A 26943-nucleotide genomic window follows, 5' to 3' on the forward strand; every position below is an offset into this window, starting at 1 on the left:
ACGATCTTCCCATTGTGCACAGCAGCAGCTGGCCAGAAACAAGGTCAGAAAAACCCAAGTGGCCACCAACAGAGAATGAAAACAGACTTTCAGGCTGAGCAGACGTTTTCCCAAAATAGCCAGTCCACTCTCCAAGAGCGGAAACCAGGGTTTGGTCCTTTCTATATTTAGCCTCCTTGTGCTCTCTGGTGTCTGACAGCCACGGTGAGACGCCTGAGCTCTCTCCTCTCCCGACTGAGATATAAATATAGGACTAATGAGAGGAAACGACCCAAGATACACTGTGGGTAGATTTCTGTGACCAAGCAGGCTCCATCTGAACAATTACATTTCTGCAGTGTGTACATTTCAGGATTGGTTGAATGTGGTGTTAAGACAATGGACATCACAAGTTCAAATCCTCTGACTGTGCAGCACAACACATCTTTATTGATATATTAGTACAGTTTTGTACTGTAGGAATGCTTCACTTTATTAATCTTAGATAAGTCTTCATACAAAGTTGGTATATTAATAAAGACATTTATCAAAATGCAAATTTTGACAGTTAAATTAATCAATAGTACACTAAGGCCATTACAGAGGTTGCTGAATGGACAGAAATCATGACATGGCAGTGGTAATCTGAATTTTTCCGTAAGAGGCAAACAGGAATGATTTATTGCAAGGAAGAAGAGGTGACTGTTAGAGACAATCATACAAAAGACAGTCATATAATAACACTAGATCTTGCTGATTCGAAGACCTGAACGTACCCTTTGGAGAAGGCAACAACAGCAGAAGTGCTGATAAGCGGAGCACCAGGTCAGTGAAACACAATTTCACATGTTTTGCTAGTGACATGTAGATAAAAAAACAACAACAACTGATGGCACAATATTGTTACAAATCACTTTCATCCCACAGATATACCATTTTATCAAAACATTTTCTTTTTTTTTTTTTAAAGAAAGTACTCCCAATAAGAGTGCTCTGCATGATACAAGGCAAATATGAGTAAGGCTTTAGTGTAAGACAATTTTTAATTAATACTATCTATTTAGGTTTTTTTTGTTGTCGTTTTCTTTTCTTTTTTTTTGTTAAATTTACCGTAGTAGACATTTTCGCCCGGAGAATCACAACATGCAGGACATGTTAGACCGAAGACTGAACACCCTCACCGACACAAACATGAGAGATTTTAGCGCAGTCTTGGGAGAGTGGTTTTATCATCAATGCACACTACCATTTACACCTGTGCCTACAATACTTGCACCAACAACACTTTAAGACAATGACATGCACATTCACTTGACTAAGACACTTGTTGTGACGAGTGATTAGGCGTGGCTCACAGTGTTTTGCGTAACACTTGCTGGCGTTGCTCCGTGACGTCAGCTTCCCAAAAATGTTGTACCACATACAAATTACAGAAGAACTGGCTAAAAAAACACTCATAAAGACGCATATTTAAATGTTTCCAAATGCGGTATCATTGGTTTGGCTTGGTCCCAAGTTCTTCATCACACACTATCAGCTGAATAAAAAGTAATTTAATGTATACACTGCATTAATGTCATAAAGTATCATAAGCATCACATCCCCAGGCTCATTTTATCATCTGAGCAAAGATGATCTTGGATAAAAGGTGTTTATATTTCAACATGATGCCTCTTTAAATCATCTGAAGACGACACTGTATCATGGTGATCATACTGCTATTTAGGATGAGAAAATGGTGGATTAAATTCAATGTGGATTGTCATTGACCAGTCAGAGCTGATGCAGCTGTGGTGGGTGCAGAATACTTTGAGTGACTGTAGTTGGATTTAACACCAGATGTTGCTCAACGTAAACCCTGAACCCTGAATTCAGTGATCTAGACTGGATAAAAACTAGAAAATACTGCTGGGGAATCCGTTTACTGTCTTACAAATCATGTACTTTTAAAGGACAGGAGGGAAACTTTGGCTGCATGAATTCACTTAAGGCAAAACAGAGGCAATAGTCACTGGAGATGTGACAACTGATACAGCCAAAGTGTAGTTAGTGGTCAGAACTCAAACTGAACAGTGGCACCGCCAAAGGCCAATAGTTTCAGTGAATAGTACAGGCTAATGGGGCAGCCGCACAACACAACACAACACAATCATTACAAAGAAAATCATGGTTGAATTGTTAACAGTACTGGTGGTAATGCTATGATCAGTCCACCCCGCACTCCTCCCAACAAAAAGAATACAGCAACATTAATAAGCCAAAAAAAAAAAAAAAAAAAAAATCGTAAAAGGCTAAGTGGCATCCACTACAATATAGTGCAGGGTTTTTTGTCCTTGAAGGGATTGTCTGAAGCAGGGATGCCCATGAGCAGAGGATCGTTCCTGGCATGTTCATTGCAGTAGTTCATAAGGTCTGCAGACGCCTTGGATACCTGCAGAGACAATGGAGAGACATGCTCACACATGAGAACCAGTGGTAAACAGATCCTCCATGTAACTTATATGCCCAAAAGCAGTGGTTATTAAACATCCATACAACTTGCACTCTTGCATGCAGCAGTTCCTGTCACTGGATTCCTTTGGAGTTGTAAGGAAGATCTTGTGTATGGGCATTTACTCTCGATAGGTGTGAGACATAATATCATCCTCAGAAAGTGTACACCACAATAAATATAAATGTGTCTATCATGTATGTGTGGTCATGTTTTTCTAAATTGGTATAGACTATAACATGATTCATACTGACATGTTACTCTAAACAGTATGGCTTCATATGTTTCAGATTAATCTTATTTGTATGAACTTTACTTTATATCCAGCAGCATTTAACAATCAGTTGTCCAGCTGTGGCAACAGATGTAGCTTACCACCACTGGCATGAATGTGTAGGGTTAGGGTACAGATGAAATAATAAGAAAACCAATGCAAAGGAGACACTGGGTGAAATGCAAACAAGGAAATAATAATAAATTTAACATAATGAGGTTAACTGTTGCACTGTACCTTTATCCTCTCGATGCTCGCCTCTATTCTCAGCTGCTGCACCGTCCGCCGAGCATGGGCGATGTTATTGGAACTGTGAGCCTTTGAAGACATCCTGGGCGATTTAACACTGTAACCCAGAAGAATAACAAACAGGGGAAATGTGTGAATACAACACAGGAGAAAACGATGCATTTGTTCTGCACATCAAGAAAATATCCAAAGAGTTTTAAACACAAATTGAAAAGAAAATGGTACAAATGTTTGTTTGTTTTTCTTCTAAAGAAGGTCACGTCAATTCAGAGACCGACGATAAAAGCAACAGGGGAATGCACTTTAATTTAGCTCTAAATGCAGGTAATGTTGACTTTAGTTTCAGTGTACAGGAAGAACTGGATTGTGAAGATGACGGTGAATTTGCAGGTCACAGAGCAGCTATGTGTGTCAGCGGAGCCCAGATGAGGAAATGCATGAAAACGTGCAGCAACAACAACAGTGCAGGGAAGAGAATTAAATCAACGTGATCCCTAGGAATGTTTTTTACTACAGGTAATTCAGGTCAATGTATCGTAAGCAAGGGGGTCGATTTAGTAGCTGTCAACAACTTCCCCTTCTTCTGCACGCTTGTTACCACAAGTGACATCATCAACACACATAACTGTTTGTCTGATGCAAATTCATGTCATGAAAAGTTGCACATAAAGTCCCTTCTCTGGCGTTGCAGCTTTCCTGCTGCCAGACCTGGCAACATAATGTCACATTGTTCCAACTGTGTGTGCACACAATCTGATAGCTGGGAAACTGTGACAATGCCTGAAAATCTGACACTGCAGTATATCTACACTCAGACAAAAAGCTGCTGCAATGTAAAGATTTCAGAGCTGTGACTGAGGGGGGGGGGGGGCTGGTGTCTGGAAGTTAGATGATCTAACGCTGCAGTGGGTTTTGCACGCCGGAGCTGTGATTCCACTTCCTGCTAATCATTTACAGACTGGATGGGAACAAGCCCCGACACATCCTACAGTCCATGTGGGAGCTCTGCCTCCAGCCTCGTCTCTCCCCTGTGCTCTCGCTTCCTTTTATTGCCATTTGTCTGTTTCTCATGCAAACACATATTTCCTGTAACTTTTTTTTTTTTTTGCAATATGCACACACACACACACACAGACACACACGCATGTACTGGCGAACTTGTGACACACCTCACTTTACCAAACTTTTCTCAGCAGGGAACAGGAAGCTTCTAGCACAGTTTCTCAGAAGGTTATTGTGAAATGCACAAGAACAGTTGCTGCAGATTCTGAGTTGTAGTTGACAAATGGTAACAAAGACAGGCTTTCATTGTTCAAATCTTTCCATCTGCATTTTGTTCTCATGTTTGCTGGATTTGCTTTAATGTTTAACATTAATATTGTGTTGCACAACTGTCTCAAATAATTCCTTTAGATTATAAATGCATGGTGTTGTGTAATGCAGGTCTCACTCACACCAGTAAATAATAAGGATGATATAGGGAGGTGCCGTAAGTGCGTAACACGCCTGAACTTAGGACAGCTATAAACAGCCTGGAAACTATTTTTTTTTAAAGTTGTGTTTATTTTGTTCACGCCTGTCTGCACCTCGTCCACCCTGCAGGATGTAGCCCCTCAAGACAGCCACCGATGCTGCAGCTGGATCAGACGGCTCTTCAGTTGTTTCAGGAACAAAGAGTAAAAGGGAAGAATACAGACAAAAAAAAAAAAAAAAAAAAACGGAAATGGGAAGGGTCAGAAAAAAATTCCATTTTTGGACTTCAGCTTGGGAGTGCCTGATTAGAGAGCTGCTTTTTCATCTGAAGATAAGTAATCGCGCTTCAAGGAAACACAGCCGAGGATGACTCAAAGAGCAAAAATGTGATTGACTACATGAAAGTGACACATGAAAGGGTCATGCATTACAATGTAAAGTGAGCAGCAATCATCCCAGGGAAACATTGCCAGGTTAGTCATAAAGGCAAGGCAGCTCAGGTGAAGAAAATAAAACCCTTTCATCTATATGTGATGAGTGACTGCATTCATTTCTATAGTGGGAGCTAAACAGATGAACTTGGGAAAGGTCATGACTTTTCTTCTGCGTCAAACAGCAGCACCGCTCCGAACGACTTGGTTCAGAGCGAGATAATAACTGTATTTAAATCACATTGCAAGAATAGTTTTCGATGTGTCCTTAGATTCCTGATGGAATTACTTTGAGTTATCATTTCACTCACAGAGTCAGGTATTTATAGCCCGTAATTAACACAATGGCTGCCTGGCATCAGCACAGCAAACACTGATGTGGCAGTCCTTTATTTGGAGCAGAGGTTAAACGCCAGCTTCTTTGTGCTCCGCCTGGTTTCGTTTCTCTCAGCGGGTCATTTTCTGCCGCCAAATAAAAGCCTAGACCTCCCTGGTACTGCCAAGCTAACCAGATAACACAGTTTATAAATTGAGCAATATGCAAACAGAGCACAGAGGCTGCTGATCGGCTACAACCATGACTAAAGAGATAACGTGAGAAATGCAAACAGGCTTCACACGGCAGGGCTGCAGAGAATACACTGGAGGCTCCTCTGTGTCGACAGATGCTCAAGCAACGACTTCGACCGGTGAGACCGGGATGACATGAAGGAGGGAGCTGAGTTAGCACTACAGTTAGTGTACTGGGTGTGCAAGCTGCTATAACCTTGTTATAAACTGTGCTGTTTCCATGTTGACTTTTTATTTTACAATGTTGCATTGGGTTTATTCCAGATAAAACTGATCATCAAATATGACATTTGTTGTATTTTTATGGGCCTTTGAGCTTTTTCCTCCTTCTTTATCTGATGCATCTGCAGTTAGACGGACAGGAACTGGTGGAAGAAACTTACTTTGAAGGGATCACTACTGGCGGATATCAAAGCTTTTATTGGGTTTTTTTTGTCTCATTACATTTGTTTTTACATTCTTATTTTTGTTTTATTTATACATCCAAATCAATGTGACCATGTTCTGCTTTGTTGGAAATCAACTGAGGGCGAGTCGAGTACGAAGCTTTGCCATAGAGAATTTGAATCAGTTTTAGAAAGGACAGTAGTATCATTTGATTCTGCACCAACGACTAAAAAAATAGCCTCCTCTCTGTCATGTGACTACAGTGGGGGAAAGAGACATCTCCATGGCTGTAATTTAAGGGGTAAAGACAGAATTAGTAGTTTATAGTTTACTACTGTGTGGCGCCAAAATCAGTTCAAGCAGCATGTGAAGTGGGAGAAAGAGGCAGCTCTTAAATCCCACAGGCACTCAGAAGTGATCTTTGCAGGCGAACCGCCCCGACTGAGTCACTCGAGTCAAACTGTGAAGCCCCTGTGATGTGATGCCAGCTACTACCAGCACCAGCAGCCTGACTCAAACTCTATGGGAGGGCACCAGCGTGTATGTGTGTGTGTGTGTGTGTGCACGAGTGTGTGGCATTAAACGCCAGCATGTACATATAGGAGCCTTGCAAAAAAAAAAAAGAAGAAAAAAGTTACCTCCAGGGATCAGAAAAAGACCACCCCCTTTACAGCCCACCCTATCACAATACACACACACACAGCGAGCGGGACCACCTACTGCACAGAGCGGCGAGGCCCCACTGCTGCTGCTGTACCTTACACACACAAATCCACCCGCACACGTGTGATTCATTAGTGCCACGTTCAAAGTGCCAAGAACAGGGAAGCATTATGAGTCAGTGCTATTAACACCGACTCAGAGATGAAAACGTGTATGTGTATGTGTGTGTGTGTGTGTGTGTGTGTGTGTGTGTGTGTGTGTGTGTGTGTGTGTGTGTGTGTGTGTGTGTGTGTGTGTGTGCACATTACAGTGCTGCTGTACTGCAGCTCAGACCCCAAGAAAACTCTTAAATTTGCTGCTGACGAACACAAACAGCATCCATTAAAGGCTGAAAGAAGAGTCAGTGCTGTCAGCTCCACAGTGTGTGTGTGTGTGTGTCTGTGTGGTCCCTTTTCAACTGCAGCAGTTTTTGTAATAAAGTAGCCTCGCTGGAAATAAACTGCTCTGGGGCTTACACACAGTGCCGTCTGCACTTGAGACTTGACTGACATGAGGTGATGAGAGGTAGGCCAAGATCATGTCTTTTCCACACTCGCAGCCCTCCATTTAGCTCACCCCAAAATGATAGATTAGTCATTTTCTCCACATTTTTGTGGTCTGAGCCTGGGACTCGGAGGAAAATGATAATATACATTGTTGGTTATTTTTCTGTTGCTCTGACTGGAATCATGCAGGTTTGATACAGGAAAGAAAAATCCCTAGACGCAACTTAAAATGCACACAAGTACAAAAGAAACAGCGTCTGCACATGGCAGTAGCACACAGTTTATACGGAGGGGAAGCCTGCTCCAGTCTGTAATTGGTCTTCTGACAAACCTCACTGAAATTTAAGACTCTGATAATAAGATGATGACTGAGTTTTCATTTTACTGGAACTTTTCCTTTGTGCAAAGACGGAAGATGGAGAAAACATTCCGGTTATTGTATCAAAAAAAAAAAGTCTGACCTATTTTTGATCATCTTTCCAATCAGTGCATGTTGACCTCTTAATGCAGCAGTCAGCTGCTCCCTTCTCTTTAGTGGTTTGCTTACACCCGAGGAGGAGATGCAGGAATGCAGGAAGGAAGCCAGCATCACTCCTCGCTGTCTCGTTCGTCACGTTTATAGTTTACCAGGAAATCTGCTGTGACGGAAGCTGCCAGCGTCCATCAGGTTCAATATAGCATCCAACAACTGACGCGCACGTTTCTCATCTTTAATTTTCTGCACGCCAGTAATGGAACAAGAAGAGGCCACGGTGACGCGATGAGTGAGGAGCTGCAAGAAAACGGGCTGCACGTTGCCAACTTCTCCGCCAGTTTCAGCGAAAAACGATCTGCACCACGAAATCAGATCGTTGCTGCAATTCAGATTTATTAACCTCTTTATTAACGTGCACAAGAAGGTTATCAGGTTGCAGTGCAAACAGAAACACCAGTTGCACATGCACATTCTGCACGGAAAACAAATCGTGCACGACAACTTCACTTTACTCATCTTCTGAATTCCAGATCTAAGTTGCAGCTTTATTGCCTGTAACTCTTCTGGTGATCATGTAAAAATAAAAAAAATAAAAAAAGAGGCTCTGAAACATCTACTGCCTGGCGTCTGTCTGACTTTATACACCAGCCGACAAGTGCAGAGCAGTGAATTGTGGAAAGGCGATATTTGGTGTCTAGACAGATGTCTGTTGCTTTGAACAAAAGAGAGTTCAAAGACCTGGGCCCCAGCCACAAGCCACTATATTAGTTGTTCTCCCGCACACACACACTGACACACAACTCTATCATCTCTCTCATGTACCCCCCTCCCCTCCTCCCTCCCCTCCTCCCCTCCTCCCCCTGCACACTCTCTGTCTGCAAGCAGGAGTTTTCCCAGTCTGCAGGCGAAGCTAAAAGTAGCCGTCTCATACTCTCCGCAGCCAGTCAGCACTTTCCCGGCTGAGTGAAAAACCGTCTCCTGCTACACCTCAAACATGACCCCACACTTCTGTCTGCTGCTTCTCACATCAGATCTGTGTCAAGGCTCGCTTCCACGTAAACACCGACTTGTTCTCGCTTGGCTCCCGGAGCTTATCAAACTGGATAATACTCATCAGTCATCAGTCCTGCTGCTGAGTAAAGTGGGATTTGTGTTTACGAGCCGGAGGGTGGGGAGAGAGACTCTGGCTGCAGAGTTAGAGGTCTGTGAAAAGAGAAAGGGTGGGGCAGGGAGGGGACGGTGCTCTCACACACACACAAACACACATACACACAGGCTGTGGGAACCGCCAGAGTAACATCACTACTTTCCCACCAAAAAACAGAAAAGAACTGTTTCTTTGGCAGCTGCTCTCATACGGCTGATGCTGCATATATCATGATGATGATCTTGATTACCCAAAATAAACAGAAACTAACAACCCTGGCGACAACACCACAAGTCATTCTGGGAAATATCACCGGCTCGTCAAGAAAATTAAAACTACATGTCATTCATTGCTCTGTAATTTTGCAAAACCTGATTCCCAACATGCCTTCTTAATATGCAGAAAAACACTTTATGGGCCAACTGATTGGAAAAATGCACTAATTAAAAAGGTTATTTGCAGCCCTTGTTTGCAACAAGACACATGACTCAAAAAAATGGGGCAAAAAAAAAAGCACATGCACAAAACTGAAGTGTGTGTGCTTTAGGGGATCTATGATGAGACACAGAGCTGCAGCACCACCCCACAGCTGATAGGTATGGGTGCTGAGATAAGTGAAGCTGACAGCACCCCGCCCAGACCACTGGCTGCACACTCAGTACAGGTTTTGAGGGACTACTGGGAAATTCAGCCCTCTCTCTCTCTCTCTCTACGCCTGACTGCAAGACCGCCCGCCTGATCTGGATTGGCCGAGGGGGTGTCCATTATTCCTGTGTAAGCAGATGTTTCCAGGAAAAGTGAAAAGGACTGTTCAAAGGTTAATGGAAAATCGCTCAGAATAAACATGTGGTGCTACAAATAACAGTGTCATTCCTACGCCACCATGAAGAAGTCTCAGTTAAAGTTAAACCCCGGTACAGTGGCTTCTCAGAACCTGGCAAACTGCACAATCCTGAAGTCCTGTGGCTTGACGGGATACAAAAACAATCCGGCGTACTGTAACACAGTTGCACAGTGTCTAGACAGAAGACTAGACTGGACTCATTTCTGCAGGATTTCTAAATCCTAAATTCATGTGCAATTTACTTGAGGCACATTCCTGTCCCAATGAACTATGAATGATTCCTTGTTTCGTGCTCAGACTAGATGGCCGACAGGTTCTGCTGCAGGAATTACAAGTCGTCCCAGACCAGTGTGTTATGAACTCAATAATAAAACAAAAAGCTGCATGTCAAGTTTGATAAGTTCAGAGACACCGTGAGATAGCGAACACATGTACTGTAAGCAAATCAGTGTCCTTAAACATGCTGATATTTAGAACAGGATTGTTTGAACATGACTTGCTGCACATTCGGTGGCTGGGACAAGTCTGAGGAGAAGCAGCATCTGACTGACATGACAGATAACAGTGATAACACAGAGGGCACGTAACACTCTGGTATGCAAGGATTAAACACAGGAAAGTCATCTACTTTGGCTTCAACACTCAAACACTCTCCTGCTTGACCACTGTTGCCTCATTTAGACCTGCAGAGTAATGGAGCAACAGATATTCAGTGCAATACATAAAATCAATTGCTGTCTTGTCTGGACACACTTGGCTGGTGACTTGTTTTTGCAGGGAGATAATGGGAAATTTCACAACATTAAAACAATGGTGAAAATGGATGGAGTGGTTACACCTCTCTTACACATTAGTGTAGGGTGGTAAAAAAAAACAAGAGAAAACTGCTGAGTAGGCCATTTGAGCCAAGCAGGGTCAGCCAAGCTGTTGGCCTATTGTTGCGATCGCAAATTATCAGTTGTGTAATCCTAAATGTGGGTGCAGTGTGGTTAAATGTTAGGGGGGATGTAGTGTAAGTGCAGAGTAGAGAAGTGAAGGTCTAATGAACACCTGCAGCAGGTGTAGGAGGGGGTGTCAGCTCAGGAACAACCAGAATAAAGACACTCAACGCATGGAGCTTTAGAAAAATTGGGAGGTAACCACTAAACTATGTTGAAGAACTACTTTACCTCCTGTCTTTCAACATTTTTGCTTGATAATCAGAAAGGATTAATGTCGGTTTAACAGCAGCATTGCCTTAGATATGATTTCTTACTTAGAGTATGCAGACAGTCATGGATAGGAATTTTTATGCGCTGTGCAGGTATGGATAATAAATGATAAATGATCAAATGATTCAAGGGGAAATACCAGCGGCAGACTCATTTTCTCCTCTGCCACGTGATAAACATCAAGACAGGGAGGAGATGGTGAAGCACAGACTGCATGGAAACATGCACAAAGAAAGTGGGAGCAGAGGTGACAACGTTTCTCTTTTTTCCATTGATGCAACTGTCAACGAAACTCCTCACATTCCTTCCACAGGAGAGGCAGGATATGATCTGCTAATGGCGTTCTTCAGTTGATGTTCAACAAGTATTCAGACATAACTGGCTTTCCTGGCTTTATGCACAGGTTGCCAAACGTCTGGGAGAAACACATAAACAGACACAGAGGGCGGCTGACGCCTCAGTGATATCATTAGCAGCCGGAGTATGCACTAAAAATACTCACTGGGTCTGTGTTGTTGCTGGCAACAGTTGAGCTGGTTTCGTTTAAAAAAACTACTCCCAAAAATAGCTAATATTACTAAGCTGAATGCCAGCTGGGTGTCATCCAGATTAGCAAGGTTTTTGCAGTTTCCACTGAGGTGCCTATGAGCCTCTGGTTCTCCAGTAATGGGCCATTATCAAGCCAAGAGCAGCCCAAAACAAACAGAGGCCTATGGCAGATAATGCCCTTCAGACGTCACTGCAGACGCACAGAGGGTGACATGCAGGAGACACGGGCGACCTAGGCAGAGAGGCTGCCAGGCAGCGTCTCTCTGCTCTGCCCTCGGAAAACAAACAGCATTGTTGTCCTAAAACTGCACAAAAGAAAGCTTAGTGCGAGCCGAGTGGAGCTTGCTGGAAATGGATGCAAGGGAAGGAATGAATGGTGGAGCAGAGAGCTGTAGAAAAAAAACTTGCTTGCGACTGAGACTGGGGGAGAGATAAGAGTTTGTGTGTGAGAGGGAGAGAGAGAGAGAGAGTTCAGCTGGAGAAAACAAGCTGTGCAGCTGTGTGTATGTTGCATTTGGTCTCTTGCCAAAAATCTGCTGCCGGCGACAGGAACGCAATAAAACTTAAAGCTATTGTGAGCACTCTGCCTTTCGCCTCAGCCCCTCTCGCTTCTGAAAGCTACTATTCATGACGAAGGCAGGGAGATACTACACAATGGATCTCCATCTCTGGCCCAACACTGCCCTGCCTATATGGAACAATAAACAAACGAATTCAGTCTTTCCAACCTCCACCCCTGGACTGGCCTGCCTGCATGTGCGTTACCACCGCAGCAAAGGTGGAACGGAGACGACCAAAGGTCTGTGGAGTTCCTGGTTGGGCCGTCACACAGCCCCTCCTCCCTGCTGGAGCTGAAGCGCGGAGGGTTAAACGCGCATGGACGGAATAATTGATAGTGGCTTGGACGTCACTCGGCTCATTAGACAGCAACATGAAGGTCATAAAGATGAGTTTGTTTTTCACCAGAAAAGGAAATGGGATTAGTCAGAGGGTGACATAAATGGGGACGAGGTGTGTGTAACACAACAATTACGTGTGTGTCTGAAGGTGCCAGATCTATTTTTAGATGTTATTTGCATGTGCCTTTCATGTTGTGAAGGTATACAAAACATTGTCTTAACATCATACTAATGTAGCAAGCAAATTAGAGATAAAGACAACACCTCAGAATATTTGATTATTATGTTTAATGTTGCTCCATGAAAAGATTATATAGAAAAGAGTTTATATAGTAACAGTCAAGGGGCCACCACTGCAGTGCTTAAAGTGAAAGCAAACGGCACAATTAAGAGCAATAAACTCAGCTTGGAAATCAATAGCCGCGACCAACCCTGTCAAACCGGACAGAGGGATTAGTGATGGAAAAATGCAGGCTGCTTGATTTCCTGACAGGAAGGTGAGAGAGAGAGAGAGAGAGAGAGAGAGAGAGAGAGAGAGAGAGAGAGAGAGAGAGAGAGAGAGAGAGAGAGAGAGAAAACAAACAGTTCAACAACAATAAAAAACTTTTTTCATATCATTTAGTTGGGAAAAAATCATATGCTGCAGAGACAAACAGTAGACGACTACTACTACTACTACTACTACTACTACTACTACAGTAGTAGGAACTATCATTCTTCAAACAGAGCTGTGCAATAAGAGCTGGAATGATTTCTCAATTCAATCGATCACCTGATCAACAGAAAATTCACTTTTTATGTAGGGATAATCAAACCATGACGATCAATTATGATTGAAATAATATTTCAGCTTCTTAAAGCAGATAACAGCGGCACGGCCGTTTCGGCTAATGCTGTGTTCAAGGCAGGCTTTTGAAACCGTAAGTTACAGCTTCAAGTCACAACTACGACTTGGTAGCGTTCCAGGTAACCCGTAGCTCGTGTTTTTACCGTCCTGTTGTCTGTGAAAGTTCCCTATAACGGCCACTCGTAACTTCCGACCCGTGAACTCGTACCAGATCGAACTGGTATGACTTCACAGGAAGGAAAAACACAAAGTACGAGTTTCCTTGAACGCACCATGAGTTAGCAACCCCCGCCCTTGTCAGGCATCAATTGGTCCTCGTGCTACGTCACCACATTCACGCGCATCCCTTGGCTGCACACACAGCCCTTCATGCCATTCTCTCCCCTCATTGGATAACACTTGTATCCCACAAGGAAAATTTTCTCCTCGGGTTACAGCAGAGCAGAGTGACGGAGAGACTCGTGTTTAGGCTGAAATACTTCATGTAAGTGATTGCTGACGGAAAATAGGACTATTTAGGACTTATATTAACAAAAACATTCCACTGATATCTGCTTTAAATGTGAAAGACAGACAGACAGATCTGCACGCTGCTGTTTGAAAGACACTACATCCACATCACTTCAGATAGCTCACACATCACACCCTTATAAAACCATGCATGTAAAATATATATCTATATACAGTATACTATATACATACTCTTGCCCATATACGGTAGTCAGAATAATTTTGTTTTCAGACACATTGAGAAGAGGTAAAAAAAATATATATATTCCAACTTTATGGGCAACCATGTATCTGTATGCATATGTGCATGTATGCTTGTTCACATAGTTCCTTTGCTTCTGTTATTTTCAACTCATTACTTTTGCTGAATCATTGGACACACTGCTGTGTCACTGTGTTGTTACATTTTGTCACATGTTTGGTTTTACAAGAAGCTATTACCCACAAATTTGGAAGAGACCTTGGGAGCGCCTAGATCCACATTTCAGAGCTCTTCTATCTCCTGTTGCACGAGACATTAGTCACTAATTTGCCACCGCCTCATTAATTCAGGGGATATCTGAGAAGCTGTGCTTCGTCTAGTGTGTCGCTCTCAAGGTGAAATTTATTTCTCTGCAAACTGCTGACATTTGACCTCACCGGTCAGAGTTCAACAGGCTGGCTGGGATAGTGTGAGTATCAGAGGGCTGTACATCACTCAGGAATAACAGCACAGAGCAGGGCATTAGAGTGGTGAACCTCTAAACAGAGAGAAAACTGTGGCTTGTATGATGAGTTTAATAGTTAAACTACAACTTCGACACAGTGCTGCTCTACACAGAACAGGACACTCCAAGACACTGTGTCACAGATTAGTAGGACGGTACGTCCTCTCAAATATGAGGTCATATCTTAAACAAGCCACACAATGAAAAAGATGCAACTCTAGAGCACCTGAGCTTCCTTCCACTCACAGGAAACATGGGATTACTAAAGGCGTGATGAGCGATAAGACGCGTGGTCTCATGGTGTCTCTGAACGGTGTGTGGTTCAGGACCCAAAGATCTCAACTATCTGCACAGAAGAAGGGACACTTCAGGACAAACAAGGACAGGAATGACAGGCATGTGGATACTGGAGTGATTACTGCATGTGACTACTTAAGACAAGTTGCATGAGCACACACACGCACACAAACAGGAACATACTGGTGGAAACTGTCTGTGAAAACAAATAAATAGTGCTGATGCAGAATTCTTTGAGTTATAGTGAAAATACAAATCACTCTGACAAATGCACATTCATGATGGCATTTTTTATGTGATCAATTACATTTTTTTAAAGATATTTTTTGGGGCATTTTTTAATTGATAGCATACAGTAGTAGAGCGAGACGGAAAAGTGGGGAGTGAGACTGGGGGAATGACACGCTGTTCAGGCCGGATCAGCTTGGAGGCAAATTTAATCAATCAATTATCATATGAATTCAAATAATGAACCTATTAATAGATTACCAGTTCTAAACTGATAAACACTATTAGACTACGACACCATTCTCACAATAACCCTGTAAGTATTTATGGTGCTACTACTCACAAGGCCAGGTGACTGATTTTATGGTGGCTTTATGACTGAGTTGAGTTGAAGGCCTCGGTCACTGCTGAGGGACGGGGTCAGGACAAAAGGCCAGCACCACACAGAATGAGACTTAAAGTATGACAACCTTCTGTCATGTGGTTCAGAAGCAAAAGTGGTTGGTTAAAATAATTGATGTAGTTCTTATCAAATAATTATATTATTATAACAAGAAGGAAAACCACATGTACTGTATTTTGCCTTTCCTCCCTATCTGAGAGCAACAAAGACTGTTAATGTTACGTATTAACTATTATAATAACTGGTCATTTATTTATATTTGCATCTAAGATCCAAGGCTGAGGTATCTACACTTGTATGGGAAAGTTCAAAAGATACCAGAGCCTACATTTCCCAGAATGCAACGACATCTATCTGACATTACTCCCAAGCTACGTGCAGCAAGTACTGTAATCATCATGGTATAATGGGGGGGGGCTGTTTGTTTTGTCTGTTGTGTTTATTCTGTTTTGAATCTATGTCAAATAAACAAAACAAGATCAAGAAAGACACTCAAAGGCCACTCAAGGCCAATGTCAAACAACATACACCAGATTTCACATATTATGGGTTTTTTTCTGCTCCATGCCACCTCCCTCCATCACTTCTTTCCAGTTCATCTTCAGTGCGTAATACAGGCTTTCTGTGAAGTCATTTCCAGTGTTTAGACTAAGACCGATTCTGCTACTAACCACGAGTCACAGATGACGCTGCTTCACGGTTAGAAAATCAGAGAAGCTGCAGAATGACAGGGGCATGGAAGAATTTCACAAATGCGTAAAACCCTAACAAAAAATCCCTAGGAGAAGCTGAAACGGAATTAAGTCAAGATACTGAAAATGACTAAGTAGCAGGCAGTCCAAGGTACTTTTGGTTTTGGTTTTTACACATCAATACAGAAATCAGAGAAGAGAATGAAAGAGTAACTTCTCCATTTCTCCCCCAGGAAAAATCTGGAGGTTTCTAGTTTTCTGGTGTTTTTTTCTGGGAGATAACCTAAACTTATCATATTAGAGAAAATCCAATCACTACGACATTTAAAGCAGCCAGACATGAAAGTTAAAAGATCTGTCAGACAGATGCATTGACTTACACGCAATCAGATTGACTTACAAACCCTCCAAACTCAGACGCACACACAAAGGGGTCAGAGTTACTATTAATCAGCAGCCACATGAATGGTTGCCCCTCCCTCCAATCACTGCGACTCCGTTCATCTAACAGTTTCAAAGGGCTGTCGGCTGGAGGAAGAGGCTCACTCTGTGGGTCACACTGAGGCCACTTCCTCAGCAGCCCACCCCCGAATCCCTTCAGAAGTGATGTTTGCCTCCTCCTCATCCTCCCTCCGTCTCCGTTCACTTCCTCTCTCTTCATGCTACAGTCATTTCTCAGCACAGGGAGGTCACCAGGTCCACCCCTGCGCTTCATGCATGTAGTTTTGTGCATTTAAAAAAGAAGAAGAAGGGGGAACTGTATTAAAATCCGGTTTGCGTTCATCTCCTCTGCACAAGATAGTTGACACCAGACAATACACAAAGAGCTGCTCGGTGTTAAGTGTGCCCCAAGGTCACGTCTCAAGGTAGAGAGTAGGAGCCCTTAAACAAAACACTACTGTTGTAAAGCAGGCCGCATGCTTCAACATACATGCATTTGGATTCAGAGATGTAATCTTTTTTTCCAAACAGAGCCGGTATGAAATGTCTGAATTGCAGATTCTGCGACTGATTGCTCCTGGTGAGAAAAAAAAAATATTGCAGACAATGAGATAACTGTCTGGTTTTCCAATAAGACGCCTGTGGAGAAGGAACAGTTACAGTTCAGAGAGGTAATTGCACAAGGAGCCACTGTACAAGAACCACTCCTGGGACAAAAAGTGAGTCCTTGTTCCACCGTGCACCAGAAAAGAGTGAGTAAATCATTGTCAAACAAAGCCTGGGGGGGGGGGGGGGCTTTGAAAGTGAAAGGATTCAACAGAGTGTGAATGAGACACCTGATTTCAGCAAAACGAGAGAAGACTGAGAGAAAACAGGCAGCGATTGTGCGTCTCCTGGGACACCTGTTTCTGCTTGTTTTTAACTGAGAAACCTCATGAGGCATCAGACAACAACTTTGGGGGGCCCCGAGGACTTGAAGGGCCAAAAAAAAAAAAAAAAAAAAAAAAGGAGGGGCAGTTTCTCCTCTCAAACACACAGCACACAGTCGCATGTTGATGTGTCGCCTTATGCTACAGGTGTTGAGTCGCAACTGGGCCTCAGTGAGAACGCACACACACACGTCTTTGTTTGAGATGCCAGCAAAGTTCCCAAAGACTCTAAAGAAATTAAAGAATCTATCACAGTGACAGTGTTTCGCCCAACCCCCAACACACACACACACACACACACACACACACACATTCGCCCAGCTGAATTTACATGCAGATTCCACTTTGAACATTATGAATGATTCATTTATCTTTCGGGCCTTTAAGTTCCTGCTGCATCTTAAACCCTTCCCTGGTTCATTTGAAAGCAGAACACACTATGAACTTGAATGCACCTTGAGGAAACGTATACCCACTCCCTCTCTTCCTTACCTGTCTGGCAGGAAGCTGCTTTATGTTGCCTGGACTCTTCCTCCCACTCTGACAGGATATGCCCATATTTGGGCTGGTGTCTGTCTTGTGAAATGTTGTGTATGTCAGAGGAAATAACATATTGCAAGTGAGGAACGTTGGAGTCCTTACAAAAAGGTGCCACTTCCTGCGAGTGGGAGTGCTTCAGCCCACTTTGCCCAGTCCAACCAGACAGGAGTGTTGGCTTTACATAACATTTGTACAATATCTGCAACACAGGGCAGGGGACGAAACTTGAAATACAAGGCAATCACATGTGCAGTCATTCCAGTATCTGCTATATAAAGCAAAGCGTTTTATAGAAGTTGGGTTTCATTTCATCACATCTTCATTTTCTGAGAAAAACAAACATACAGCATGCAATGAAATACCTGAAATATTTCTGCAGTACTGATGAATACTAATAAATCATTTTCTTGGTCTTCTTATCTTTATGTCTGTACTGTGATCTTAAGTATAAAAATGAAGCACAGGACTATAATTAGCATCACTTAAAGTGTTGTAGCTGCTGTGGTGGTTACTATAGAGTCCTGCCAAACAGTAACCTGACCTACAGGGGTGTACACTCACCACCTGAGCCATCTGACAGGACATAACCGAAAACTGACTCACGTCACAGGTGCAGCGTACTGTATTCAACACCTCTCTCTAGGAAAACACACACACACACACACACACACACACACACACACACACACTCACTGTCCCTCTCATGGGAATAAACAGAAATGAGTGAGTATAATGGACAAGAGGAATAAAAGCTCAGGGTTTGGACCACCTGGCAGTGTCGGAGTGACAGATGGTGTACATGTGTGTATGAGACAAGGAGCGAGATAAAGGGATGAATTGTCATTGTGAGGGCAAATAGGCCACACAGGAAAACTGGCTTTAAAGTTGGCATCATGCGGGACCGATGTAAAGACTTTCACTTCGATTCAAAACCCTATCCTTCCCCCGATCTTGAGACGCTGCATCAAAGCACAACAAAGCACCTCGTCAGATCTCTGCCTCTGTCAGAGCAGCAGCCACTCAACACTAGCAGCAGCTACACCGAGGCAGAAGGCAGTCAGAGGGCGCCACCGAGTGGCAGGAGAGGGAACTGCAGGCCTATGGACCAGAAATACCTAATTATTTGTCAACCTCCATATCCAAAAGTAGCGCAAGTGCTTTGTTTTCTGACTTTACTGCGATTGCTGCCCTGAATCCACCAGTAGAGCATGTGTGTGTTTTATGGTCTATTTGAACCTGTTAAAACAGTCCACTGCCCTCTTCAGCTCATCATTATTCACAATATATTCAAGCACCACTAAAAAACCTTTCCTCAAATTATGTAAAGCATTTCAAAGAAACACGCACAGCTCTCCAAGCAGAACCCACAAGATGAGCTTTAAGGGCTGACGTCCTGTGAGAGAGACAGTGTTCATCTGTTCCTGCAGATAGCTGCTGGGTGTTGAGACTCTGCCAAACAGCATCCACTCCTGTGACATTACCACTGGGGAGGAGGCAGAGCTATGGTTGATCACTCCCGGGTAGGTCATCGTATGCTTTTGTTTTTGTTTTGTTCGCAAAGTTGGCAGCGATCCCTTGTTATGATTTGGTGGCATCTCCAGTCTCCCCCGTCACAGAGCTGAACAGCAGGTGGACGACCGAGAGACGTTCCTGCATGTGCCACTCGACAATGGGCCATAAAAATAGACTTTCTATGTCACTGTTGATCCATAAATAACCTTTTCTCTCTGTCTTCTCACTCATTTACACATTATTCTCCTGTCTGTCCACAGCCTTTGTGCATGGAAATGTGTGAAGCTGGACTGGGAACATGTTTTCTGCTTTAATAAGGTAGTTGATTTCCAGTAAAAGTCCCAATATGTCGTACTTTTTGCAAAAATAAAATAAAATTTGCATACACAATTGAAAAGTTGAAAATAGAAATTTTTGTTCATGAAAACCATATTTTTATTCAACCATTGTCTAGAGATTCTCCCTATAATTTCATAGAGGTCAAGGTAACCTATTTAAATTGCTTCTTTTGTCTGAACAACAAGAAATCTGTGTCTGCGTAAAGTAGGAAAAGCACCAGGAAATAAAATGTATTGACGGCTGATGCTGTTACAGGCTGGCTCACTGTCACTCTACTATGGGACACTTGACTAGAACAGAACTATTGCTAATGGTTTTATTGATAAGGTCTGTGCTACATGACAAAATTGTCTGCTAAGTCTATAAAGAAAAGCAGCAGTCAGTCCTGGGCTTGGATTTCTGTTGGCAGAGAAAACCTTCAGTGTGTGTTGACGGATTGTGCCTTTAAAAACTGTTGTTGTCAGACCCATTATGATTAACTTTGATTTGTAATCATACATATTATAGGTTGTGCTAATTAACTAATTATTAGATATCACATGCTTCTTTGTTTCTGTCCTCCATGTTCACAGATTCATAGAGTGAACACATAAACATTTATTCTGAGTAAAAAATCATTTTACCAACACATCTGACACACACACTCCAACCTTTTACCTTCACACTGTGAGGTTTCTCATGAACACTGACGAGTGGTCGGCTTCTAATAACTAACCTTGACAATTTGAGGGACAGCCGCAAATCTAACTTCAGATCAGTGTCTATGAGGAACTTCAACCTTGGACATAGTTTACACTCTAAACACACCTATCTTATCTGCCTCCTTCTCTCTGTCCAATGGAAGTTGAGGATGAACAGCCGTGTACCAACAGCAAAAGGAGGCCTCCTGAACAACCCGGACAAAAACAAAAAGAAAGAAAGAAAGAAATGGTACCGTGTGTTTCCCCATTGGGTTTGTTGTATTCCTTTTACAACCACTAATGTTTCTCTTGCACAATTAATGTTTCCTACACTGACTAAAACTTTACTTTGACTTCAGTATTACAAAACAGCTCACTTAAGTCATGTAGTAGGACTGGGTATATAATACTACCTATATTTCATGCTCAATAAATAATGTATAATGCTCATTAACAGTTCTGCATTGGTCAGCAGCTGAGAAAAAACTCCAACTCCAAGAGAAGGAAGTCTGCCTGCTAAAACCAGACAACAGGAGACAGACTCAAGATGGCGTTGTTGAGTTGATTTGTTGACTCTTTTCCAGTTTAATATGTTGCTCTATAAAAGCAAGAAGGAAATGGTCAGAATCCACACATCGGTTTTCAATGAGATTCCTCCAAAAGCCAACTGAGATTTACTGTTCATTATTTTGAAATAATGAATAAAGAATCTGGGGCTGTCAGTCATGTTTTGCTTATGACTATTTCTGAAAATAGTAAAGAGGTATTCAATTAGTCAAGTGTCAGAAAAGTAAAAAAAAAAAAAGAAAAAAAAAAAGGAAAATCCGAGGCTTCTGAGCACTCTGGACTTTCCTTCAATTGACAATAACGACCCATTTGATTATTTATGAAGAACACATGTCTTATATATGTGCCAGTTAAAGCTTCATAAATCTGAATATTTGCTGTTTTTCTATATTCCACTTCATTATTGATAGACCGTCTTTGGCTCTGTGTTGCAGGTTGGACAAAACAAAGACATTTAAAGATGTTAATCTGGGAGAGTAAAGACATGCAGATTAACAGGTCAGATTACATGTTGACAGCAGAACTAGTTGTTTCTGTTTGTTGACTGGGTTTTAATCATTCGACATTAGTCTTAAAAGCACCTAGATTATTTGCAAAACCTCATGCAGAACATTTCACAGCGACCCGACAGTAAAAAAAAAAGACCTGAATGACTTTGAAGATGAGCTGGTGTGGCTGTGATGGTCACAGTGCACTCCACTGTTTCTCCTCCCATGAGCTTTTTGAGCGCCTCTTGTTTGCGTGGAGACTCGAGTTTGACCTTTCTGTCTGTGAACTGCCCCCTTCCGTCATCCAGTCTGACAAACAGGACTACAGAAGCTCTGCACTCTGGGTACAGCTTGTGTAACGTCTCGCAGCCTGCCTGCGACCAGTCTGTCCTAGAAACTAAAGATCAACCAGCGCACAGACGTAGAAAGAAACCGCAAGCTGGCAATAAATAAGACTTTGATGAAAAAAAACCCTGACACGTTTAAGGGAATGAGGGGAAATGACATCTGTTGAGCCACCTTTCATGGCTATCTGAGATGGTTGCCCTGACAACACTTCCTGTTTAGCTTGACGAGCGTGTGCATCAGAGGTTGATGTCAACCTGATTAGTACATGAGCACTAACAGCTCCTTACTTCCTGACGCCTGCAGCAGATCTACCATCTATCTTCACCTTACAGTGCTGCATTAGTTCTCTGTAACTTCCATCTTCAATCATCGATACTCAAAGTGGAGCGTTGGGAGAGCAAATGTCTCCGCTTTAGAGCAGATACCGAGTTGGTCTATTTTGAGCCAATGAAAAAGGATCCAGTAACGCTCGGTATTTCATGAAAGCAAGTGATTTTACTGCCAAACCAACAGATGGGTGTGACTGTATATCCACAATGTCACCACCGCTCCTCTCAGTACATCTGCTGCTGGGTAGGGAGGAATTCAAGCAAACCAGCCACTGTAGGCCAGGCCTTGTGACTACCAACACACACACACACACACACACACACACACACACACACACACACACACACCACAAACACCAACTCAGGCAAGCCCATAAGGGTTACAGTATGTCTTTACATACCTCTTAAGTCCTGAGGTTTTAGAAGAGAAAGGAAACTGGAAGTCGTGGAGTTCTTGTTAGTGCATGTGTAATTGTGAGCAATATTTAAAGTCAAACTGGTCCAAGTTTGCTCCTATTGAAACTCCTGATTTTGAAACCGAAAACAGATTTTGTAACAGATTATTGACAACTGTTCTGTCGTGGTGCATAACCATCTTAAAATGATCTCAAATTGTAAAATTTCAAATAAACTGTAAAACCGTTTGTGTAAAAGTGAGGAGTCATCGCACGCACATCACTGATTGCTCTAAAGGCCCAGTACAACCAGAGAAAGCATTAGCCTAAGCGTTTGACGAAATCCCTTCGATCTAAGAAATGCATGTTATCTTGCGGCTCATGGTGTCATGATTCAACCGAAACTGTTTCATCAGATTCTTGATCTGTTGTTTCACTGTGATTCTACGCTTCCTGTCCGAAATCTAATTTTGCCCATTTTAGATTTAGATTCTTTTATTGCGACATTTAAAAAAAAAAAAAAAAACTGCTTGTGTTTCAATTATAGGAAATCAATTAATTGTCATATCAATCCATTGATTGGTCTAATAATGAAAAAATTAACAGTTTCTCAGAGTCTGGTCCTAAGTCCAAGATATCTGTGATACAAAGCTGCATCATATTTCATTTTCTCTTGATCAACTCACTGACTCATCATTTTAAATGTTAGGTATGATATGACAACTAATACATATAGCCTATTGTTGATGTGAAAATCTGTTTTTTTTTTCCCGAATGCAACAACTTCAGTTTGTCTATTAAATGTCAGTGTCTAGTGAAAATGTTATTTCTCAGAAGTCATGATGACATATCTAAATGGATTGTTTTACCCAACCAACATCGCCCAAATTCAAGGAGATTCACTTAACTAACTTACATGGAAAACCAAAATCATTAAACTCTCACATTTGACAAGTCATACCTGTACTACATTTCTCTATAACACATTAATGAAACGAACTGATCATTCTTCTTTCAGTTTTTCAACTGTTGAGCAACTAATGGTTTTAGCTGTAAACGATTGAAACAGACTCCACTCAGTGTTTTAATGAGCATCTAGTTGAATTATCATGAGGCTCAAAAACACAGAGAAATATAAGGTAGTCTATGAAAGAGCTGGAAACATTTAGGGCTGTACTTTTAGGAACATGTACTTAAGCCTCTCTGTGTGCGTAACATGTTGAGAAAACACATGAATCACTTAGCCCAGTAAGGAAGTAGTAAGATCACTCAGAAGACACTGTGGCAAGCACGCACAGACACGTACACACACCAACTCCTACTTCAACAAACTGTGTGCAGTGAAACACCTGCGGGGGGAATCCACACATCAGCACTATGAGGAAACAGATCCTGGCTAACGAGAGGCTCAGACGGCGGCCACCGTCGCCGAGCCTTCCCTGCTCAACCAAACTGGCCGATTGTCAAAAAAACTTGCAGACTGAGCTGCCGATCGAGTTGGCCCACATTCTGCGTTTGAGGAGATGAATGCCGCTTCCAGAGCAGCATGTTAGCCGATAAGGTGCTGTGCAGCATTCGTTACAGCTGCGTGTGCCACTTCCCACATGATCCCAACAGTTCGTCCATTGTTTCCACGAGTTAAACTCAAACAGAGGCAGAGACAAGAGGAGGGAGATTAAAAATCGATCCTCCCCTCAATCTCAAACTCCACGCAGACCTACGCTTTACATCTAATCCTCCTCCTCGCACCAGGCATTAAGACGCTGTTCCCACCTCGCCCCCTCCTCCTCCTCCTGTTACTAATCAATTTACATGCATCACACGTCACCTTAAACCCTGCCAGCAACTCGGGGGGGCTAACCTACTCACACAAGCTCCCAAATGCATGCAGGCCATGCCATCAAGGCTGGCTCAGAGAAATCAAAAGATGTCAAAGGTCACACTTTTATCTCAACACAACATTTGGTTCACGTCTCGATGAGCTGAACCTGATGAACTGATCATCTGTCATATCTCGTCAATACACACAAACACACAGGAGCAGACAGCGTGGGACAAGGCGGCTCCTGATCCTGACCATCATCATCCTCATTTCTAGTAAAAACCACAACACGTGCAAATCAAACATAAGAAACACAGTCAGCACCGCCAACAGGTGCTTTCATAAGAAACACACTAACCAAGATTTTGTCTATCTATGTCACCGCCTCGTCTCATCTCTAACTGCTGAGGCACTTCCTCCTGCCTGCTGACGGTCGTGGTGAAGTACGGTATGTCATAATAAATCCTAATGCACAGCACACCGACCCCTCCCCTCCGTCAGCAGTGAGAAGACAGGAAGTGTGTGATCCTCCTCAGCTTCCAGTGTGCACGGTGTGACCCACTCATGTTGATGGGCGTTGAGAGGAGGCTTTGATGGCGGTGAATGGGGTACTAATGAGTTGGCCTTATCAATGGCTGGTCTGTATTCTGTCCTCCCTAATGGCCAGGGGGACATCAACAGAGCTGTTGATGCTCCATGTAAACATTTCAGCCACTTCCCTGTGTGGGGCCTCCACTTCAACCATCACACTGTTGCTCATAATCTAATTGGTTCACGTTGGGACTACACTGGTAATGTTGCAAGTGATTATATATTGCATAATCGACTAATGTGAGGGAAGTGGCTGGTTTACATATCTATAAAAAGTGCTATTCTGTTCAGGAATAATCTATTTGCTTTTCCAAAATAAGTCATTATGTGGCAAACACAATAGGTGGGGCCAGTGGGGAATAATCAGGGCAGAAGGCCCAGACAGCACAGTGCTGAGTAAACCTTCAGCTCAAGCTATCACCTGTTGAATACCATATTCATGAAGCTAACCTCACAGTTTTGTGTGTGTGTGCGGCCGCTGGAGTAACAGGTAGCCTATGTAAAATGAAACAGTGTTGTGTCTAAATTAGCTGTGGTGCCACACAAGTGTTGCATAAACGGATGAGGACTGTGAAAGCTGGCAGCAATGACAGTAAATAGTATGTGTCATAGTGGAGCAGGGCGAGAGCAACTGTTGCTTCAGGTAAAAAAGAAAGAAAGAAAAAAAGCGCGTTGTGTCCGCGGTGTATTATTTGCGACAGCTTACAGTTTATATGTGACACATGGCGGTCTTACCTGGCCGGGGTAATGTACACTCGGGTCTAGCCGTGTCTCCTTTCACTGAAGCCAAACTCTATCCGTCAACAGACTGGGAGGAGACCTTTCCCTCTGCTCTGTCGCTCACGGCGCAATGTCACAACTACACCCGTGTGTTTACACCATAGACTGTGGAAAACTAGCTCTACATGAACCGCGCTGTCGCCGTCACAGCTGCCACTTCGCACCGCTCTCACTTTCCGCTGACGGTCGGTGTCAATATTTATTTGTCGTGTACTTTTTCTTCCTCCACAGTACGGCCGCTCCCCCCCTCTCCTTTCCTTTTCCTCCTCCACTTGGACGCTTCGCGACGAGAACTGCCGAGTTTTGTCGGGAACCGAGAGGCGGGGAGGCGGACCGCCCGAAGCCCGCGAGCCGGAGCGTCAAGCCGCGCGCACCAACCGACGGTGGCACTTCCGGAAACTTTCACAATAAAGCACTGGTTTATTGCGTGCCCAGATGTTTGTGTGAGTTAAAACCTAAAACAAGCAAATATTAATGATTTATGATTTTAACTAAATAACAAAAAGAAAAGGGATTTTTTTTTTCTCTACAATATTATGGAGACCCTACACTGCACATGTTTGGGTTTAAGACATATTATACAATGTGCATTGTTCCCTGTTGGGCTTTCAATTTGTTTTTTGTTTTTTATGTATTTCATACAAGAAGAACCTTGTTACTTTGTTAAGGTGCGATATGAATAACAACATGATAATAATTATTGTTGTCATGTAAAAGTTTGGGGGAGGGAGGTTGGGGTGAATGTGTGAAAACTGATTTTTTTTTTTTTTTTTAAAGGAGTATGTGGACTACATTTAATAAGCACATTCTTATAATTCGATCTCAAATTTCAGGTGAAGTATTAATCTTCTGAATCTGAATTGTAGAGAAAACAGTCTTACACATAAGAAATACCAGGAAGAGTAACAACTGTATAGCACTTCCACCCTCCACTTCTGAAATATCATATATGATGATGAAGTATTGTAAATATAAATTCAGGTTTTTCTCACAGAACTTACAGAAAAACACGACAGAAAAACACAACTTCCGGTTGCATACAAGCACTGGGTAACTTGACTGATAAGTTAAAAGTGAAAGTCTGTTTGCTGTTCTCCCACCAGCCTTGAGGAGGCGCAATAATCCTACACGAGATTTTCAGGCATCCATACAAGCATCTAACAAAGGACAGTTTATCACCAAAAACAGCATACACCTCAATACAACTACCTTTTCAGTGTCGTTATATAATGGAAAAAGTGTAAGCTAGTTATAGAGTAAGACACATTTTATTGTAATATGACATATTACAGAAATAATTTCCTCTAAATT

General features: G+C 42.6%; 1 protein-coding gene across 1 annotated transcript; it reads right to left on the reverse strand.

The window, feature by feature from the left end:
• Window positions 1–403: 403 nt before the first annotated feature.
• Window positions 404–25910, reverse strand: gng12a (guanine nucleotide binding protein (G protein), gamma 12a). The gene is made up of 3 exons (XM_085804311.1): window positions 25588–25910; window positions 2982–3090; window positions 404–2410 (listed from the first exon to the last, which is right to left on the reverse strand). The coding sequence occupies exons 2-3, from the start codon at window positions 3072–3074 to the stop codon at window positions 2285–2287; spliced, it is 219 nt and encodes a 72-aa protein (XP_085660437.1). The 5' UTR covers window positions 3075–3090; window positions 25588–25910; the 3' UTR covers window positions 404–2284.
• Between the last annotated feature and the right edge of the window lie 1033 nt (window positions 25911–26943).

Source organism: Trachurus japonicus, chromosome 17, assembly GCF_045865225.1.
Source record: "Trachurus japonicus isolate A0001 chromosome 17, Traja_1.0".
In the NCBI taxonomy this organism is placed as follows: domain Eukaryota; kingdom Metazoa; phylum Chordata; class Actinopteri; order Carangiformes; family Carangidae; genus Trachurus; species Trachurus japonicus.